This window comes from Papio anubis, chromosome 5 (genome assembly GCF_008728515.1).
Source record: "Papio anubis isolate 15944 chromosome 5, Panubis1.0, whole genome shotgun sequence".
Classification (NCBI taxonomy): Eukaryota; Metazoa; Chordata; class Mammalia; order Primates; family Cercopithecidae; genus Papio; species Papio anubis.
In genome coordinates, this window is record NC_044980.1 from 8,398,951 (window position 1) to 8,422,055 (window position 23,105).

At 38.1% G+C, this 23,105-nt stretch overlaps 1 protein-coding gene across 5 annotated transcripts in view; it reads right to left on the minus strand.

Moving 5' to 3' along the window:
* Nucleotides 1-23,105, minus strand: part of SEMA5A (semaphorin 5A) — a 507,347-nt gene that overhangs the window by 261,410 nt on the left and 222,832 nt on the right. For all 5 annotated transcript variants that reach the window (XM_021939236.2, XM_021939237.2, XM_021939238.2 and 2 more), the window contains one exon: nt 14,251-14,296. In XM_021939236.2, coding sequence (XP_021794928.1) covers nt 14,251-14,296 — 46 coding nt within the window. The remainder of the gene's footprint in view (nt 1-14,250; nt 14,297-23,105) is intronic.

The following is a 23,105-nucleotide window of genomic DNA, read 5'->3' on the forward strand; positions in this document are numbered from 1 at the left end:
TATGTTTCTAGGAGGCATGATAGCTGGAAGAGAGGCTTTCGAATATTCTCACCATGAAGAAATGATAAATGCATGAGGTGATGAATAAGCTAAATACCCAGATTTGATCATTATGCCAAATATATATGTACAGAAGCATCAATTTTATCCCATCAATATGTACAAATACAATGTGCCAATAAATATTTTTAGGGGGATACATTAAAAATCACTTAATCAGAATCCAAAGAAACAAATAAACGACAATTCTTGAAAACTATAAGTTTAACAGATTCTAGACAAAATATTTGTAAAAATAACACATTTTGAAATTTGAGCTTGCTTTTAGCATTATTCTCAAAGACATACAGAAGGGAAACAATGAGCATTTCTCCAGCAAAATATTCCCTTCTGTACAAGATAGATCACTTGTTGAAGAAAAACAAAATAGACATTACGGAAAATTGATTTTATCATGAACTATAATAAAGCCTGAGAAATTACACACAAATAGACTGTGGTGTTTATGTTCCACCCAAATTTGTTGTTTTCATTTCTTAGACTCAACTACTCAAAATAATCCTGTTTGTTTTATAATTGGAGCAGTTTTCTTGTATGCCTGTTTTCTCTTGTATATCTATTTATCTTTGTCATCTATATAATAGCAATTCTATTTTTCTTAGTGATAAAAATAATCTTCATATAATTAACACTTTCTCTTTGTTAACCTTGTGATTTGTGTAAAAAATCTACTTTCCTCATAAAGTCATTTTTATAATCTCTAATTTGTTCCTTAATAATTTTCGATGAACTATATCTATGAAAGAACATGTCCTTATTTTTTTGTGACTTCTTTATTGATCTGATGTGTCTTTTTCATGTCATTTCCTTCATACTTTATGAATATATCATCTTTTTACTATTTTTAGCTGAAGTTAAACATACACTCAATTCATAAAGAAATCTACAAGATCTAAAATAAAATATTAAAGAAAGCCCTCTATGTCATACAGCCTATATAGTTTACTTAAAGCAAAAACTTTCAACTCTTTAACTCGTTTATCTATGTATTTTTTTCCAAATTTGTAACTAATAATATTTTACTGCTGTTTCTTGGTATTTTCAGTTAGAAATATTATTTACTGGTTCCTTTTTACTTTATCCCTCTTCCACCATCAACATAGATGCATGCTCCCTCCCCACTTTCTCAGTATTGATTTATGATGATTCTGCAGGAATATGCAGAGCCTACATATTTATAACTATGCAAATACTCTTCACAGATGGGCCATGAAATAAAATTTTACTACATCTTGTTTCTCAAAACAATTATACATTTCCTAGAGTTAATACTTGTCTCTTGTTTTTCTATGGAGTTATTATCTTTTTGTCCCCCATACCGAAATGTAAGTCTCCTTTTGGTCTAAATGCATTCAAACACCTCAGACATCCCATTATTGATATCCTCCTAAAAGATGCCTTCGGTAACTGTATCATCTACTCCAGCCTGGACTGGTGGCTCCCAAGGCCCACTGCACAACAGTTCCACAATTATCTTCCTTTGCCCTCATCCCAGGAATGTTTTCCTCCCTCTCTCCTGTATTGGAGGCTCTATTTCCTGGACCTACTGTGTTAACCATTCATCTATTTCCCTTCATTTTTCATCTCTTAGTCTTTATTCAACTTTCTGGGAAATTTTTATCAAATTTATTTACTAATTTTCCATGGATCTTTTTATTTCTATGATCACATGTTTTCAAAATAATCTATGAAGGCTTTTTAAATACACTGAATATTTCTTTTCTCCTTGTTTCATGGTGGTAATATCATCTCTAATTTCAGAAGACATTCATCATAATTTCTTGTCTCTCTGTCTTCCAAGTTTCTTAATTAATTTGGTTCACTCTGTGTTTTTCATACTGGAAACTGCAAGAACACTGGAGCTGGGCACCCACATTGCTTTGTAGACCAGCCATCATTACTTACTCTGGGTGGGATTTTTTTGTATTGGAGTGACTACCAGTGTCACTATCCTTAAGGTTCTAGTTGTAAGCTGATTAGATACCACAAAAGTGTACACCGAAACCCATATAAAATATATGCAAAGAGAAATACCAACACTGGGGAGAAGGGCTGGGATCTCAATATACATGACATATACACACACACACACACACACACACACACACACACACAACTCTCCCCTTCTTTTTTAAGGGAAGTTCTCAAGGGATATCTGGGTCCCCTGGTCCAATGTATCAGCAGCTTTGTCATCTTCCAGAATTGCACTTCTGTCTTCTTCCAGCATGGCAGAGGAACCACTGTGTTGAGACACAAAGTGAATAAGCAGGAAGATCTGGGTTCTAACTGCCTCTTCCATTGTCTCCTGAGTTTGTGGTTTCTCTTGAAAAGTTGGCTGTGGACCTTATTTTTACTCCTCTGAAGGTTATGTCTTTTTCTCTTACTTGATTATTTTTAAGACTTTTTCCCTTTTCCACCAGTTTTCAGAAGTCGGACTATAACGTGCTGGTGTGGTTATCTATCGCACTTGAGGTCTGCAGAGCTTCTTAGTCTGTGAGTTGATACGTTTCATCACTTTGGAAAAGTTTCAGTGATAATTACTAGGCATATAGCTTCTGCCTTATTCTCTCTCTTCTCCTTTTGAGACTGTATGTGAGTTAGAGTTTTGAAGGTGTTATGTGTGTCTCATACTCTTTTATCTACCCTGTCCAATTCCTCTCTGTACTGCAGTTCGAATATTTTCCACAGACTGGTCTTCCAGTTCACTAATACAATATTCTGCTATGTCTAATCTGCTGTTAAAATTATTCATTTAGTTCCACATGTCATATATTTTTTAAAAAATTATAGAAAATTTATTCAATTCTTTTTTATTCTAATGTTCTGGTAAAATTCTCCACTCCTTAACTAATCTATCTAAATTATCCTCTACTTTCTTCCTTATATAAATCACAATTATTTAAAGTCACCTTCTGCTAACTTTACTAACTGGATCATCTGTGAATTTCATCAGCCAAGAGCAATTCTCCAGAGGAAGGGGCAGCTATGAACCAGTATCAACCAACCCTCACAACAGCCAGGGATAGGGTGCCCTATTCCATAAGGAGAGCTGGGTAGGGTGTCTCTTGTGTTATAGAGATTTTCCTTTGATGTACCTGTATTGTCACTTAAATGCTTTATTTTAAATCAATGAAAGAACAGTAAATATGTTCCCTTCATCTTGAATCAGAAGCTAATGGCTATGGTTTAAAATTGCACATGATTTTGATGCTCTTTTATTCAAATGGTGCTTAGCAATTTTTAGGCAATGAATTGCATGAGGTCTTTGGACTCCAAATACTACCAAAATTACATGTATAGTCATGTCTATTTTCTTAGGAAGTAGACTATTCTTAGTAGGGAAGTTCTGCATAGGCAACTTGCCTCTGCAATCTAAGATGCATGTAAATAATAACTGAGTATTACCAAAAATTGAAAGAACTGAATTTCAAAAATTAAACTGTACAACCAACCCATATAAAATCACGCAGTATCACTTGAAAAAGCGGCAAAAGCCCCCACCACAGTAAGAATTGATACAAGCAGATTAAACATTGTCTTCTAATGAAGAAGTATTATATAAACTCTTAAAGGTTAGCTATGAGAGCACAGCAAAAGGACTGTTTGACAAACATACGTTAAACAAGGGTGTTGCCCATCGCAGCCCTATCTACAATGATTCTACCCATCTCTGTGACAGTTATCGATAAATTCTGAATGACAAATGGCTTACATGTTAAAGAGTCACCAAATTAAGAGTGTCAATCCATCCACTCCAGACAGTGGTCAGCCAATGTGACTCGTTTTTTGTTTTTTTGTTTTTTATTATTTATGTTTCCCCTTTGCTTTTTATTTTCACTTGGCTCTTAGGTAATTGGGAGACAGCTCACAGAACACATGATCTCTTACTCAAACAAGAAAACATTACTAAAACTTGGAGCAACGAGTTTTCCTGGTACGTCGGCTTATTTATTTTTGTTGGCATTTTGCAAGGGGCATACAGGTAAGGGAGATGAACACAGGGCAGAGAATTCTAAGCATGTCCGTCACTCAGCAGTCATGGCAGGTACAGGGGCCATTTTTGAAATAGACGGAGAAATGCACTTTAGATAAATGAAATGAACCCCTCCATTTATCTAGCAGCTTGTGATTGTCAGACAGTGTTTGCTATTGGATTACAGAAATTGCCTGACTTCATTTCATGAAACTGAATGATATACATGACTAACAAAAATATTCATGCATCTTCAAATTAGTTTTTGAGGCCACAAGCAAAGCAACAATTTAGAAATGGATAAAGAGAGTTATTAGAAATTAAGATATGCACAACACAAAAGAATGAATTCAATAATCAAGTATGTATTTTTTTGTCAAAGACATATAAACACTTCATTTCAGTGGCAGAGACTAGTGTCTGTACAGTCAGAGTCAGGAACATCAGGAAAACTCTAAGTAAGATACCTGAAAGTATTGAGTATTATCAATCATAGTGGGTGCTATTGGCACCCCATCCAGCTCTTCTTATGAAACAGGATGCTGTATGCTTGGCTGCTGTCAGTGTTGGCTGATCCTGGTTCATAGCTTCCCAACTCTTTAGAGAACTGCTCCTGGTTAATGAGAGCTACCTCACCAGGAAGTTATGTCACCAAACACTCCAAATTTGACAGCCGAAGAACAAGGGAGACTTGGTTATAAATCGCCACAGCCCTTACCTCAAATGGGATCAACAGTGGTTCTATTTATGCTCCAGAGCTGTATCTGGGATTGGGTTGAGGCTATACTCCAGCTGACAGTAAATTTTTGCCTACTGCCTTTCTTTGCTATGTCACTCACTCCCTACCCTTTCAGAGCATGCCTTAAATAAATCACATGCTTGAGAATCCCTGTCTCAGATTGTGTTTCCAGGGTACCTGACCTAAAACTCATATATGAACTGCAATTAAAAATTAACAGTTATATTCACTGTAAGGCAGATGTCAACTATAGGAGGTAGTTTGGCCAGTACAAATGAGTACAATAAAGCAGCAATTGTCCTCTGGAGCCCTACATACCCAGGTCCAAACCCTAGCCCTACCACCTATCAGCTGGCTGATCTTGGCTAAACCACATAAACTTCTAGACCTCAACTCCTCTGCTGTTGAATGTTGAAAATAATACCCCTACTTTAGTGCTACTGGAGAACTCAATGAGATGATGCTTGCAAAGAGCCAAGAACAGAGTAAGGGCATAATGAGTGATGCCTGCTATTATTTTTGTTGCCGTCATCATGATTTCATGACAAATTAGGTCATTAAAGTTACATCAAATAAGCATAATGCCAAGTTTCAAATTAGTAGGGAATGTTTTCCTTAAACAAACAGGAATTCAGGCATTACGTAAGCATGACAGAAGAAAGAGCAAGCGGAAGGATGATGTATATTAAAAATTTAATCCTGACAGAGAATTTAGGGATAAACCCAGTGTACTGTTCTTCCTGGCTGTCCTCTCCAAAATGTACTATAGAGAAAACTGAGGTACAGAAAGGTGAAGTGGCTTGCTCAAAGTATTCCTGCTTGTTATTTACAGAAACGTTAGAAGCATGAAGAAATCTGTTTGTATGTAGCAAAAAATTAGAATGGTATGGCAGGGTGAGATGAGGGTAGAACAGGGAACAGTTAAGTGTATCCCCAGGGGCCAGTCTTGTTTTCCCTAGCACTGACTAGGAGAAAATGCTACTATCTGTCAGTGTCTGAATGCATACAAACCACACTTCCCAACCCGCCTTGCGGTTTCTTGAAGCTATGTGACTGAGTTGTGGCCAGTGGAATTTAGGCACAAGGGATGCACTTTCTGGCATGACATGATCCTCCACTCGACTTTGTCTTTCTTCCCTACTGCCCCTGGAGGCATGGGTTGAAGATAGGATACCATGAGACAGAGGACACTGTGGGCTCCTGAATGGCAGCATGGAGCCAAGCCCCACAGACCACACTAGACTCACTTGCAAGGGAGGAATAAGTCTTCTGCATGTGAGTGTTCAGCTTCTAGGAGGGCAGAGTTATTTCAATGGCAGTTAACTCAACTTGGCTCATATTCTCTGAAACTAGTAAAATCTTAGTCCTCATCTACATAAAATATACATAATCAACTATAAATCTTCCAGAATGTTATTTAAAAAGTAGAGTAAATATGTTTGAATAAATGGGTATATAAAACAGCATCTGACAGAAAATCTTCACCAAGGGAACAGATGTAAGAACCTAGAATCTGAGGAGGACGGTTGGTAACACTGTCTCAGGTTACAAACTTCTGGGTCAAGGTCAACTGGGGATCATGTAATTATTACACAGGGAGTCCAAATAAACACACCAATCAAACATTGATAAACTAAACAAAAAATAAATAACTGAGTCATATTGTGTTCATTTATCAATTCAGGAAATATTCATTGAGAACTTGCTAAGTACTAGGTATGATAATAGGTGACAAACCTTTTCTTAAAGGGAGAGTCACATAGTTTATATTTTAGGCTTGGTAGGCCAGACAGTCTCTGTTGCTATTGGTCAAGTTAGCTGAATAGCAGCCACAGACATTATGTTAACAAAAAAATAAAACACAGTATGTCTGAATTCCAAATAAAACTTTATTAACTATTCTTATAGGCCAATAACATGCAAATGAATGTCTATGTTCCAATAATACCTTAACTATGATCAATACACCTTAGTTTTTAACTCCTGAAAAATTTTAATAAAAATAATCTTTAAAATCCACTTCTATGACACCAAGAACATATGATAAAGACAGGCAAAAAAAAAAAAAATGAGCTCAGAATCATGATTTTTGAGAGCTGTGGGGGAGACAAGTCTCTCCTTGCCCAATAAATATAAAACATAATTTAAAAAATTAATCAATGTGAATATCTCATTGGAATAGTTATTGTAAATTATTAATTAATATATCATGCTTTAAATTATACAGAAGAATTCCAACAGAGGGTAGTTATATTATAGTGTTATGACCCATTAGAGGGGGTATTATAAATTGCCTCAATTTATTTTTAAATTTAATTTCATATTAATAATAGGAAGTAATTTAAACTCAAGAATCCCAGCAGCTTCCTTGGAACTGGCCACTAAAGATTCATACGGGGGGGTGTGTGTGTATGTGTGTGTGTGTGTATATATATATATGCAAACTATGAATCTTTACTGTTTGGATTTCTTCATATATGGAGACATGTATATTCAACATATATATGAAGAAATCTAAACCAAAAAATTCCCTAAGCACATCAAAGACCTTATATGTTCAATTAAGTAATCTTAATATCACAGATTAGAAAATGGCTTCTTTAAAACATATGGAAACTGAGGCAACAATCAACTAACACAGGGTTTCTCAACGTTGGCACTGTTAGCATTCAGAGCCAGGTAAATTTCGCTCAATAGGGAGGTCCTGCTCTGTGCATTGTAGAAGGTTTGGTACAACCCCTGGCCTCTACCCGCTAGATGCCAGTCAAAGCTTCCCCACCAGTTGTGACAACTAATAATGTCCCCAGATATTGCCAAATATTCCCAGAAGGTAAAATTGTTGGGAGTTGAGAACTTCTAATCTAAAAATTGACTCACATTGACATTCAATCCCCCCCAACCCAGATATACGGGAAAGAAGTTAATATCCACTTTAACTTTTGAGAGAATTCTCTGCCAATATTGATCATGTAGTCAGAGAGATTTAAGAGTTTTCAATTTAGAAACCATAGAGAGGCAGGTGGCAAATTGGAACACAGATTTCATTTTTTCTGCTTATCCCAGCAGTTGTGAGTGAGAAACAGGCAGTGAATTTATTTCTGTTGTAACAATATAAAAATGGATTTGGAGCTATTTCCCAAAAGAATGTTAGGAAGACAGTGAGGTTAAATGAGCTGCAGCCCCTTTGTGTTTTTTGAACTTTGTTCAGCGAGCATCTACCTCCAGCCATCTGTGGTGCGATCCCAGATGGGCAAACGCTGTGAATTAGTCTTGAGGCCAGCTGCAGTTTTGTATTTTTCAAAAAGCTTTATTCTTATAAAATAATCTTCATGATAAAGGCAAGAAGAAAACTGATACTGAAGATGTGAATCTATGATTATGACATGAGGTAGAAGAAACAAATTATGGTCAACCATCGCTATGCCTGAAAACGATTGGTTTTCAATATGAGATGGCTAAACTTCAGCATGCAGTGAGTTGCAAAAAAAAAAAAAAAAAAAAAAAACATAGTGTCTGATCAAAAAGGTGCCTTATAAGTGGAAATAAATTAATATTTGATTCTCTAGTCATTGATGATAAACAGGTTTTATTTCCTTAAAAGCAAATCTTGGTCTTTAGATGTTAAGAGACATCTTCTCTTAGTATGTTAAGGCATACCTGTCTGAAAATCACAAGAAATATTCCAAATATAGCCATTTTACTTCATGGTACATTTATATGTAAATATGCATATGGTCATGCCAAGAGATTTACTTCATACAGATAACATTCTCTCAGGGTAACAGAGTACTTGTATCCCAATTCCTGCTCAAATCTTCACGTCTTTAGCAACTCCACCAGTGATGTTTCTAGTTTGTCAAAAAGACAAGATTCTTTTTTTTTTGTCAAAAGGGAAGAGACTTGTGATTTGAAGTATGTTGACTCCATGTCCAAAATATTACTTGCACCAGATTTATCAGGTAACCTGACTTGGAAGTGAGTTTTCTCCTTCAGAAGCCACCCTACAAAAGCCTATTTTTCTCATCACTGAATTTCACTATGGTTCTACAGAGCTGAGCCGCCATGTGTGACAGTGCCTTGATAGATATCATAAGGTTGGGGAATGGTGGGAGGGGACTGGAGAGGGTGCACTAAGGCGGTGTCCCTGTGCTCCTACTGCAGCCAGGAAGTGTGCTGGCTGCTGGACGGAAAGTCCTACCCTTGATTTCAGGGCAGTTGACATGAACAATGCAGTGGGGTCTCCAGAATCCTATGAATGTCACTAAGTAGAAAAAAAGAAAGAATCATTATTCAACATCTGCTTTCTCATCATTGTTGCTAAACCAATGTTAAAGCAGGAGAAAAAAATTGGGAGATAGGAAAATTAAAAAACAGTATTGAGAAGACAAGTGGCTGGTATGTAAGGAATGAATATATCAGTCAGGAATTGCCTGTCTCATCCACAAATTGTCCCCTGGGGTGACAGTATGCACACAAGTGTCTTAGGATGTCTCTTCCAAAAGCATTTCTTATTACTCTAGCTTCTGGGTTAACATTACTTTTCTTTTCTTTTCTTGAATTTAGGGACAAAAATACCATGTATACCTACCACTCCATTAGTGTTAAGTTTAAAAAGGTTAGGGAAGAGTGAACATATTAAATACCAAGGGATGGAAATTTGTAAGCCATCTGTTTTGACTCTACCACCTTCCAGGTAACATAATCTAATAATTTCATCTAATTCTGAACAAATAAAAAGAAAGAAAACACTTCTTACAATACAGGAATGAATTTCAACACGAGGCAATAAGTACTAGTCAGAAATAAAGGCTATGAGGCTGTGAAATGCCTCAGAGGGTCACCAGCCAAGCAGACGCAGGATGGGTTACCAAGAGGTGATGTCTCCAGTGAAACTCGAGGATGGGCAGTCTTTTTCTCCAAGAAAAAGAAGATAAAGAGGGTGAAGGTGTTTGAGACAGGACAGCAAGAGCAAATGCTTCAAGTTGGAAAATAGCCTACAGTTTGGAAAACAATACGCAGCATGACATGACCAGACAAGGTAGAAACTGCCTCCAGGTGATCAGGAGAGACACAGGTAATGCAAATTGCCACCTGGAGGTGAACCTCTGTCCCGCACAGGGCCAGGACCCAAGGATGCCCTGTCTAGTGTTAAATAAAGTCTACTGGTGAAGCACATCCATTTCTCATTGTCTCCAGTTTTCTTGAAATTGGTTGTCCTCCTTGATCTGTTTCATCATTTTTCTACCTTTAAACAATAATTTTTAACTTTGGAGACAGAAAAGGGGAAACATATTAACCTGAGATATATAAATCAACCCCCATGATTTGTGGTAGAAAACAATCTTTCTACATAATAATTGAAGGCACACAAGTCAAATGTTCTGTCACTTATTATCTAAAACTACGCTTTCCAGTGGGGCACACCAGCCACCCAGCTCTGGCTGGTCCAAATGCAAATGTGATGCAAATATAAAACACACACTGGAGTTTGAAAACTGAGTTCCAGAAAAAAGAAAAAAAAGTGCAACAGATCATTAATTTCTTATAATGATTCTATGCTGAAATTAAAATATTTTGGACATATTGAGGTAGTAAAATATACTGTTAGTAGTCATTTCCCTTGCTTCTTTGTACTTTTTTCAGTGTGCCTAGCAGATCACCTTAAATTGCCTATTTGGCTCACATGGTGCTTCTATCAGACAGCACTGTTATCACACCCTTTGTCTACCAGTGTGCTTATTCCTTTCTGTTACCCTTGGGAACTGTTATGTAAATTAGAATAAAATATTCATAGAAACCAACAAGACCTCTTTGCTGGAGACACGTGATATATTAAAAAGAAAAAAAAAAAAATAGTGTGTCATGAAGAATTGCCAGCCTTCTCTCTCCAGGCTAAGTAAACAGGCTACAGAACTCCGTACACAGCCACAGAATATGAAAAAGCAGAATTGCCCTGCTTTGCATCAATGGTACAGCAGTCTGACCTCTATCATTAGAGCTGCATTTTCAAAACCACAGTTCAAACAGTCACTGTCTTCTTGCTTGGTGCTATGTCAGTAGACTAAGCTCTCACCAGGTGGTGGTACTGATGGGCATCCTATACTTCAGTAATAGCTCATTAATCCCATCAATAGTTGCAACCTGATTTCCACCAAAGGCAGCCAAGACCAAGGGAGGCAATGATGACAAAAGTATAATTAGTTTCCTTGACCTCACAAAAATATATACACATGAGTTAATGGAAATACATCTCCTCACTTTTTTGCATCTATTTATTTGGACATCATGTTAGTAAAACTTGCAAAAATATCACAATAGACTTTCATAAGTCCTTTACTTAGATTCCCCTGTTAATACTGTATCATATTTGCTTTATTATTTTTGCCTCTGTACCATGTATAGCTTCTGTGTATGTATGTGTATAACAATTTTAAAAGCTATTTTGATATAAGTTGCACAAATGATACCCATTACCCCTATATATTTTAGCATGTTATTCCAAAAAAACAGTGACATTCTCCTACATTACAGTTATCAAAATCAACAAATTAATATTAATACATTTCTACTATCTTATCCAGACATCTGAATTTCTCCAGTTGTCCCAATCATGTCCTTTAGAGTAAGAAAAAATATATCTGCTCCAAGATTCAATTTGAGTCAAGTATTGCATTTGAACCCCATGTCTATTTGTTCAGCTTTGTGATGGAATAGCTCTTTATTATTCTTTTTTCATACCTTTCATGACTTTGTGATATCTGAAGGGTAGAGGCCAGTTTTTTTTTTTGTAGGATGTCCCTCAGTGTATCTGATGGTTCCTCATAAGGTTAGTAGTCATAATTTTTGGCTGAAATATCAAGGACATCTTGTTGTGTCCTCCATGCATCAAATTACTGAACTCTGTCCCATTGCTGGTGAAGTTCCCCTTGATCTTTGAGTAGTTGGTCATGGGCTATTTGCCAGATTTCTTTACTATCAAGTTATAAGTTTTCCTGTTGTAATTAATAAGTATCATATAGGTAAGTACTTTAAGACTACTATTAATAAAAATATTCTGGCTGTCATCAAACTCTGACCCATAAATTAAGCATCCATTGATCACTTTTGCCTAAGTCAATTTTTAGTATAATGGTTGCCAAATAATGATCTCCTAATCAATTTATTCCTTCAATATTTATTAGTTGGCATGTGTTTACTCATTCATTTATGTTTTATGTTAGTATCTACTCATGGATTCTTATGTTTTTCAATGTGTTATAATCTACTACTGGCATTATCTATTTTGACAATCAAACTGTCCCAGATTTCTTCAGTGAGCTCACTTCAAGCTGGCTCCTAGTTTCTTGTGACACACCCTCATCATTCTTTAAATATTTTCCTTAATTTCTGAAACAACAAGCTCTTCCAGTCTTATCTGAGTTCTCCCTGCCCAACTCTAAATTAAGTCACTTCTCAAGAAATCCTTCATCTGTTTTCATGGAGAATTAAGTTTAGAAACAAAGTAACGTGTATGAAGTGTGTTCACTGCTACTAAGACAATACTTCTAAACCCTCTTAGCTGACAGGGCTAGTAAATTTGGAAATAAATGTGTATATGTAAATATATGCTTGTGCACACACAAGCTCACTTTTTAACACATGTGATATGCCAGAGAGTATACCATGAGAATCAAAATGAATATATGTAGTTTCTATCTACTAAAAGATACAGATTTTAGAAAATGTTGTCTAAAACAATCTTTAAAATGGCATTTTGATTAAATTTTTGATCGCTTTTTTTTAATTGGCACATAAAAATTGTATATATTGAGTGTACAACATGTCACTTTGATATATGTATACGTTGTGGAATGGCTACATCAAGCTAATTAACATGCAAGTATCTCACATACCTTTATTTGTTTATTTATTTATTTATTTAGGTTGTGAGGACACTTGAAATCTACTCTCTTAGCAATTTTCAAGCATATAGTACATTGTTAGTAGCTATAGTCACTATGTCATACGATGGATCTTTTTAACTTATTCCTTTGTCTAATTGGAATTTTTTGTCCTGTGGCCAACATCTCCCTAACACCTTCCCTGACCTTCCAGGCCCCTGGAAACCATCAGTCCACTCTCTGCTTCTAAGAGTTTGTCTTTTTTAGATTTCACACATAAGTGAGCTCTTGCAGTATTTGTCTTTCTGTGCCTGGCTTATTTCACCGAAAATAATGTCTTCAAATCACTGATCATTCTGATTCCTTAATAATAAATTCATAATTTTACCACTCAATTAGCTCAATGAAAGACTCCAGATATATACTAAATTGCAGTAGAAAGACAATTTATTGTCAATTGTGATTAAACTATTATAATGGAGATTATTATTATTAGCACTTTAAAAAATCAAAAACAATAAAAATTACTGATAAATTGCTATGTTTTATCTCTTTTGAATGTCTTACTTATATTTTACCATGCTAATATGGAGTTGGTAGTGATCTGTGGCCATTTCACAGATGAGGAACCAATAATTCCTAGAAAGTTATGGAACTAGATCACAAATAAGGTCCATGTGTCTTCAAAGCCCTTGCTTTTTAATCAATATTAGCTTTGATCGTGGGATTGGCTGATTTTAACACCCTGCTAAAGTAAAAGATAGATCTAATACTAAAACCTAGCTCTGAAGATCCCTGAATGCTCACAAGCAGCAGCATTAAAGAGAGAATAAAATAATATAAAATCCTCTCCAATCACTTCTTAGAGCTCTAGTACATGAGAGTGAGACTAAAATGGGTTGAAGAACTTTTTCCAAACTCTACACAGCCCAAAGATTCTGGCATGGTCCACAGGGAGTTCCAGAATCTTGGTGAAGAAGATATTTGTGTCTTAACTCTCTTATTTTCTAAGAGACACTTTTTAAAGACTAGAGGGAAAAGTGGGCTTTTGTGACTCAGATCTGCTACTAAAATAAATACTTCATGTAAGCACAAGATCTCAGGTCCATTGTCCAAACCGCAACAACAGAAGTAGGTAAATTTCATTTTGATCTATTTCCCTTTATTCTTTGTTAGAGTTAGCTTTTAACCCAAGTATTCATATTTATGTTAATATAAATTATAAAGAGGAAACAAAACTGTTTTACAAGAAATTGATGCATCAAAATAATAATCGATGATTGCTGTGGGGAAACGAATGCATCCAGGCTTTGAGGTAATGTTCCTTGAATGGTCTCTCATCTAAGGAAGGATAAATCAGGATCATATCCATGGAACAAAGAGGGCCACCTGGCAGGAGGAAAAGGCTAATTGGGAATTAAGGGAGGTGATGACTCATAACAAGTAGGGCAGCCTTAGTCCTGAGGCCTGACCCGCTGAGGAAATGAACCCCTGCTCAGCCTGGATTAACACCTTTACATACATCTGTCTTCATCTCCTCAAACAGTGAGTTAATTGGGATGGAAAATGAAAGCTTGAGAAAAATAAATTGCACCTACCTGGATGAGAGACAGATCCTCAAGCTGTAACCTGAAGAGGTAGTTTCTACAAAATATAAAAAGAGAGCAGTTTTATTTTTAATCGATCCCAGAAAGTGAAGAGTTTATAAAAATTTCAAGAACAAAGAAAATAAAATAATAATTTTGACTTCAAAAGCATCTTCTTTCTAAGAATATGGTTAGCACTACTTTCCTTGGATCTTAGAGTAGAAAGAGGAATTCAAGATGTCAACAAATACACATTTGAGATTGGTGAGAAAGCTAACGAATAAGTGGGGTGTGTTTGTACATAATTACGGTAAGTGTAAGTTATTAACTGGCTCTCTTGATCTATATGGAATAAATAAAAGGACATGGGCATTCCATTCTGAAACCGAGTTTCACTTAAGCAAGACGATGTAAAAACATCCCTCATAGGTCTTCCTTTTTAATCATCACCTAAATTCACCATGTTTTATAATTAAGATTTTGAATTCAAGCAATGCTCTGAGGTTCACAGTACTCTACCTTGTAGGATGGATTCAGTATGTAATAAAAGTTTAGAATTATGAACTTGGGTGCAGTATGGTGGCTCACACCTGTAATCCTAGCACTTTGGGAGGCTTAGGCAGAAGGATGTTTTGATCCTGGGAGGTGGAGGTTGCCAGGCTCCTGGGAACCATGGCAAAACCTGTCTCTACAGAAAATACAAAAATTATACAGGTATAGTGGCATATGCCTATAGTCCCTGCTACTCAGGAGGCTGAGGCAGGAGGATGCCTTGATCCTGGGAGGTGGAGGTTGCAGTAAGCTGTGATCACCCCACTGCACTCTGGCCCGGGTGACAAGGTGAGACCCTATCTCAAAAATAAATAAATAAATAGTATATATATATATATACACACACACACACATAAATATAATTTTCAGTTTATGGAATTTGGTTTAAAAAAAAAGAAAAGAAAGAAATATAAACCAACGGAAACTGATGACATCAAGGGCTTCAAAGAGTCAGTTTCACTGCCCAAGGGCAAAATAGGAAATCAGAGAAAAGAAAACTATCAATTTCAACAAAGAAGGGGAAGAACAGTGAAATATGCAATGGAGATCAGTAGAGCACAGGGAAAAAAGATACAGATTAGTTACACCGGGCTTTGGACTCTAGTGTTGCAGGTTTTAGAAATAACTCATTAACCTCCCTCAGTATTCTTTGCTTCAGCCTCTAACTGAAATCCTGGCATCATGTAAATGGGAAGATGGGGCAGGGATGTGCACCAACAGCACCCCAAAGAGGAAGGGAGGAGAAAGTCAGCCCCAGTACAAATAATAATGGCAAGAAGATGCTGGTACATAAAAGTAAACAAACTAAGATGCAAATGAACATGAGGCAGGATCTCCAAGAAGCCAAGGATGTTGTTATAATGGGCTGGTCCAAGGTCACTTCTATGGAACAAAGAGAGAAATTTTACAACAACAATAAGACATAAATGTTGACTATTTTCACTATCGTGGGGAGGGGGGTACATATATAAGTTGGACATATGTCCCAGTAGAAGTGACAAGTGACAGCCAAAGTGGCCCAAGGGTATAGCCTTGAGATGACCAAGAAACATCCCTATGGTATGGACAGAGTTAGGGAGGACGAAGCCCCCATGCCAGCTGGCACTCAGAAGCACATGTACACACAGCTGCAGGATGAATGAGGACCAGGCTCACATTCAGTTATCTCATGAATCCAGGCATTGCCTCCCAGGCATTCAGGTTTCACACAATTTGCCCCCTCACATGGGCATACCACCTCTCTAAACTGAGTAAAAACGGCCTCCCCCAAACCACAGCAATAGTCTCCTTAACACACTCTTTCTACCTTTCCAGTCTCACCTTTGATATACCCCAAGAGAAGCTGCCAGAAGCACTGCTTGGCACACGCCACCTCCATCACAAAGCCATTTCAGGAAAAGCTCCCCCGTCCTTTATTATAACGCTGCAGCCCTCTATGAAAAACCAGGTAAAGGATACCTCTGAGGGGAGGGAATATTACAGGAAAGTCTTTTGATTTAGTCGGTGCCATGAGTCTAGGACTCCAACAGAAATGTCATCTGCAGGCCAGGCACATTGCCCTGTAATCCCAGCACCGTGGGAGGCCAAGGTGGGCTAATTACTTGAGCCCTGGAGTTCTAGACAGGCCTAGGCAACATAGGGAGATCCCCATCTCCACAAAAAAGAAAAAACACAAAAATAAGTCAGGTGTCATGATGCATGCTTGTAGTCCTGGCTACTCAGGAGGCTAAAGTGGGAGGATCGATGGAGCCTGGGAGGTCAAGGCTCCGGTGAGCCACGATCCTGCCACTGCACTCCAGCCTGGGCGACAGAGAGAGATCCTGTCTCAACAGCAACAAAAAGTCGTTTTCAGAGGAACAAATGTGAACTTGGTGCACACACAGAAGAGTATGTTGAAGCAGCCAAGGTAGCTGGCACTGGAGGGTGACTCGCATCTCAACATCAGCCAAGCTTTCACCCAATGTGACCTAGAAACCAGCACACCTCCTCTAAGGGAAGCGAGAAATCTACACACACACAGACAAGGCTTTCAGAAGTGGGGCTTACGTGTGATATCGTTTGGCTGTGTCCCCACCCAAATCTCATCTGGAATTTTAATCCCCGTAATCCCCATGTGTCCAGGGAGGGGCCTAGTAGGAGGTGATTGGCTCATGGGGGCGGGTTGCTTCATGTTGTTCTCATGATACTCAGTGAGTCTCATGAGATCTGATGGTTTTATAAGCATCTGGCATTTCCCCGGGTTGCATTTCTCTCTCCTGCCACCACGTGAGAAGGCCCAAGCTTGCTTCCCCTTCACCTTCCACCATGATTACAAGTTTCCTAAGGCCTCCCCAGCCATGTATAACTGTGAATCAATTAAACTTATTTTCTTTATAAATTACCCAGTCTCCGGTGTTTCTTTATAGTAGCATGAGAACAGACTAGTACACAGCGGCACCAGGGAAATCACTGGCCATTGCACACCCATCGCCTCTATGGGCAGCTCAGCTCCTCACTCTCACATATTTCCCACTGTCTTTCTGGTTTCAAGAGGCTGCCCCTTTGCTAGGAGAGGCAGTATTACCTAGCGATTAAGAATATTCATGCAAAAGCTGGAGTTCTGCCTCTATACAATCTCAGGAAGAAAGCATTTCTCTCTACGCCTTAGTCTTTTCATCTGTAAAATGCAGCTAATAATCAAACCCATCCCCTAGCGTTGTTGTGAGGTTTAAATCTAAGAAAAACACTTAGAATGAAGTCTGACCTACTGTAAGCATCAATTAATGGTGCCAACTTCTATGTTCATTTTGTCATTGGTCCTGGAATCCAGTGGTCCTACCCCTTTTCAACCCACTGGCAATTTTAAGAAAGACTTCTTCAGTAAATATTTCCAATAAAAGAAACTCATTCATTTAGTAAATGAATTACCTAAGAGCTTTGGTGATACCTCATGGTTCCTTCTTTCTTGCATACTCACACACATACGTGTGCACATTTATGTTCACACTATGGTATCTGTCTCCGGAAACTTTCTTGAAAAGAAGCTCTCATAGCCAAAGGAAGAGCTGGAAATGCTGTCAGGCCCTTTGAGAAAAGATGATAGCAGAGTCTGCAGTGCTCTGTAGAGCTCTGTGCAGATCAAGCGAAGAGCTCTCTGTCTACTTGGGGAGGGCAGTGGAGGAGACCCAGAGATTGCCGTATGCAACACCTGCTTCCAGTTTTCAGGTGTTTTCCACAGAAGAAGATAATGGCTTATAATAAAAAATATGCCACATTCTCAGTCCACATCTCCATAAGCAAAGATAACTCTTCTGATCATTATTTTTCTGCTTCTCAACTTCCAATGGGTTGTAAGGTACCCCGCCTGTCCAGAAACATTGCTAGAGGAGTTCAACCATCTACCTCTTCTCCTTCCAAATACCAGAGAGCTATGGTGCCCTTCCGATTATCTCACAAGCAATAACAAATCAATATGGCAGAGGTATTCAATAGGTGAAAGGAAGGGGCAGAGAGGATGGAGGGGCACGCTTACTAGGAAAAATAGCGCAGTTACTATGAAATACCATCACCACCACCATCACCATCACCACATCCGATGCCCCAGGAAGGAAAGCACCAGAGGATTTGAACTTCTCTTTTTCTAGTATTTTCTGGGTTGCAAGATAAAAATTGGTGATTATTTTACCCCTTTCTCATATTTTTAATCTAATAATACAGAGTCTAAGAACTCGAGAACTAAGCTGTCACGAAAGAGTATATACCCCTCGATTTATAGATGAGGAAACTTCTATAAATTAAGAGGTGCAGTGAGATTTGTCCAATAGTGTAAGGCTTCAGAGAAAGTCCTGGGATTAGAAACAAGCCTCCCGTCTTAATGTCCCTTGTCCCATTACGCCTCGTGGCCTCACCTATTAGTCATTCAATGTCCCCTTCCTAATTTCACCTGCACCAAACATGCACACCCACAGAAGCAAACACAGCAACAGCTCTTATGCTATGAGTATTTCCTATCTTCACTGGTCATTTACAGGACCATTTACAAACCATTTTAAGAAAATTCAAGTCTTAGTTCTGCTAATAACAAATTTGATCCTAGGCCATCAATTTTCACCTCTGGGACTGTGATCTGGCTGTGATGTATGTCTCCCCATGAGGACAACAGTTTGAGCCTACGGGTCTGGCTGTTTAAATAGCACCTCTTTTCTCTCTTTTTATTTTGCCTGAATAACTCCCTGCCCGTACCTAATTCTAAAAATAGCCCTATTTCTTAACTTATGAAATGAAAGAGAGAAACTATACAGTTATCTCAATGTATTTAAATACAACAAATTCCCAAAAGACTATGACCATGTTTAGATAAACACAATGCCGGCCGGGCGCGGTGGCTCAGGCCTGTAATCCCAGCACTTTGGGAGACCGAGGCGGGCGGATCACGAGGTCAGGAGATCGAGACCATCCTGGCTAACACGGTGAAACCCCATCTCTACTAAAAATACAAACAATTAGGCGGACGTGGTGGCGGGTGCCTGTGGTGCCAGCTATTCAGGAGGCTGAGACAGGAGAATGGTGTGAACCCGGGAGGCGGGGCTTGCAGTGAGCCGAGATCGCGCCACTGCACTCCAGCCTGGGTGACGGAGCGAGACTCCGTCTCAAAAAAATAAATAAATATATATATATACACACACACACACACACACAATGCCTAAGTTCTACGAATAAATGGCCATCTAACAAAAATCTTTTTATTATGGCAAATTTAAATCATTTCCTGAGAAGTGTTTTTCATGTGTTATTTTTCACAACTGAGTAACTTATTTCAAAATAATCTTAAAAGAAACCTCAACATATAAAATAGATACAATAATTCTTTAATAGTATAAATTTATGTAATAAGTACTTATGTATTTGTTAATAATAAAATCAGCTGATGAAGTTTTCTTAAAAATTGTAACACTCCACCTGTCAGAACTATTTATCGTCTTATACAGATCAACATCTATTTAATGTGTATATTCATGCCAGTTGATTGGTTATATTTTTGTTGCTTTTTATTTGTTTGATTTTTAAGGCACAGAGTTGGTAGGTGCTTTTAATTTTTTTTTTTTTTCTTTCTGAGATGGAGTCTCGCTTCTTCGCCCAGGCTAGAGTACAATGGTGTGATCTCAGCTCACTGCAACCTCCGCCTCCCAGGTTCAAGCAATTCTCCTGCCTCAGCCTCCCCAGTGGCTGGGATTATACGGACGTGCTACCATGCCTAATTTTTGTATTTCTAGTAGAGACAGGGTTTCACCATGTTGGCCAGGCTGGTCTTGAACTCCTGACCTCAAGTGATCCTCCCGCCTTAGCCTCCCAAAGTGCTGGGATCACAGGCGTGAGCCACCATGCCTGGCCTAAATATTAGTTTAATAAATGACTATGGTCCATGTAAAACCTAAGTAGTCAAATGCCTCGCTACACAAACAATTTAGTATTCACCTTATCTTATTACAATTTTCAGCTATTTTAAACAATATTTTAAAAGATGAACCATAAGTAAAACAGCTGTAGAATTCCCTAATCACATCCCAAGAAGTAGAATCTGACAAAACACAGTGTGGATTCTGCTATTCTCAAATCTCTTTCCTCGAACTATTTGGCCCCACGTACAACTCCAAATGCATTTTTGCCGTAGGAAAAATTCCAAGCCAGCTGGCAACATGAGGGACTTGCAATCTCTCAAGACAGCTTGATTCATCACAGTTTAGGTCAATGACCTACAAAGTTAAAGGTTACAAAAAGAAAGAAAACCTTCTAAAGGGGATAAAAAATTGACATTCCCTGGTGTTGGGCTACTCACAAACTAAAGTAAGATCTATGGAAGCCTGCAAGTGGCTGTCCTCCAGGGTATTACACAAGAGGCAATCACTTTATCTTGCAATTGTGCGAGCACAGAGGAGGGAAAACAATATGTGTGAGGTTCACGAGAAAAGCCACCAGCCTTTCCAACATGAAGAAGTAATGCTTCTGGCTCCTGACCAACTGTAAATGCTAACCAAATGTTGCACGTAGGGTCAGTCTCCCTAATAGGGCAATGCTCTGAGCAACCCAAAGCATTTAAGTGATCTCATTAATCTTCATAACACCCCAGATGTAAATAGGTAGTAATAAGGACTATTGCCATTCTTCAGGGAAAGAGGCAGTGGTGCAAGAGGTTAAGAGATTAGATTCTTTGAATGTATTAGTTGTATAGCTTGGGGGAATGATTCTATACTTCTATTTTTCTCCTGTCATTACCAAAGTGAAAAGCAACAGTTTGCCAAAGTGTAACAGTTCAGTTTTGTGGCTATAGTAAATAAAAATATGAGTTATTCTTCCCTTGGTATGGATCTACTTTTTTTTTTTTTTTCAAATGCCATGGAATAAAATTTGACATTGCACATTCACGTGCAATAAACCAGATTCCCTTTAGGAGTAATAATATATGAGGAGTACATAGATCCAGTGGGCTGAATAATTCAAATCACAAAGCTATTAAATTTGGCAGATGCAAAAATCACAATATTAAAGCCCATTCTTCGTTTCCCCACTAGACACCTGAATGGGTTTTCTACATCTTCACCAAAGTTTCTTTCTTACTGACTCTAGGATTGAATAACTCATTCCTGGGTCCCATCACTTCCACTAGCGGCCTATTAGAAACAAATCACTAAGCACAACAATATATTCTCGGACGGAGCAGTGGGGACCTTAATAGATAAAGTTCATTTGTGTCTTCATGTAAAGTAATAAAATGCAGCCAGCATTAAAGAAAAGGTTGAGCCATCATGAGCATATTAACTAAATGACTCATTTCATCTAGAGACACTATAAAACTTAACTTTGACCTCCATAAATTATGAAAGACACAGGTGTTTTAAAATGACATTCTCTTAGAATAACTCAACTGGTCTCTGATGAATACGACTATAAAATCGAAGAAAAAAATTACAAGTTCCTATTGAACATGTGAGTTAGAGGCTTGCTTATAACTGAGAAAAGAAGAATTAAGGAAGATAGATTTGTATTTTGTACTAGAGCAAATGAAGGCAGAAGCCGAGTAAATGTATAAAGACGTTTTAACAGTGTTGACAGAAACATTTGTTGTCGTCTAATAAAAGTTTAGACCAAGGCCAATCATGAGACAATCTGGAGACAAAACATACACTGCCCATGAGCCAGCTGGGGGAGTCTGAGAGCTGACTAGTCTCTCCTGTCCCTGCACCAGCTTCCAGCCCACAATACTTTCCTCACTGCCAGTTTCCTTCCATCCTCACTGCTGTCAACATCTAACTGGCATAGAACTTTTCAAGTACAGTGACATCCTACATGATACCCACATTTTCAATTGCACTGGTAGACTTTTGAAGATAACAAATTATGTTTGAGATGGAGTCTCACTCTGTTGCCCAGGCTGGAGGGCAGTGGCAGGATCTCAGCTCACTGCAACCTCCGTTGTAGGCATTCAGCAATTCTTGTGCCTCAGTCTCAGAGTAGCGGAGATTACAGGTCCGTGCCACCATGCCCAGCTAATTTTTTTTTTTTTTTGTATTTTTAGTAGAGATGGGTTTTCACTGTGTTGGCCAGGCTAGTCTCGAACTCCTGACCTCAGGTGATCCACCCGCCTGGGCCTCCCAAAGTGCTGGGATTACAGGCATGAGGGAGGACGAAGCAGGTAGATCACCTGAGGTCGGTAGTTCGAGACTAGCCTGGCCAACATGGCGAGAACCCACCCCTACTAAATATACAGAAAAATTAGCCAGGCATAGTGGTGCACAACTGTAATCCCATCTACTCGAGAGGCTGAGGCACTAGAATCCCTGAACATGCCAGGCAGAGGTTGCACGGAGCAGAGATCCTGCCACTGTACTCCAGCCTGGGCTACAGAGCGAGACCCTGTCTCAATCAATCAGTCAATCAATCAGTAAACTAAGGAAAAATAGTAACTATATCCTTTAAAACATAAAATGTTGTTGTAAAATTAGTTTGATTATCTAAATGTAAATATTTAACATCGTGATCATATCAGTAACTTTAAAGAATATAATGATTTAATTTAATAATGTAACCAACTCATATAATTCACCAATTCACCAACCTATCTATAACTGTGATTTCCAAGACTTTCCATTATGCTGGTCAACTATAAGCAAATTCTAGGAGCCTTTTAATTTTGTGGTCATAACTATCCTAAAAAAATGTCTGCTTCATGTAGTTTTTTCATGGGTTTCTCAGAAGATAATTAAATGTCAAAATTACAAAGCCTTTCCGAACAGTATAACATTATATTTAAATAGTGAGATCACATTTAAATTATAGTT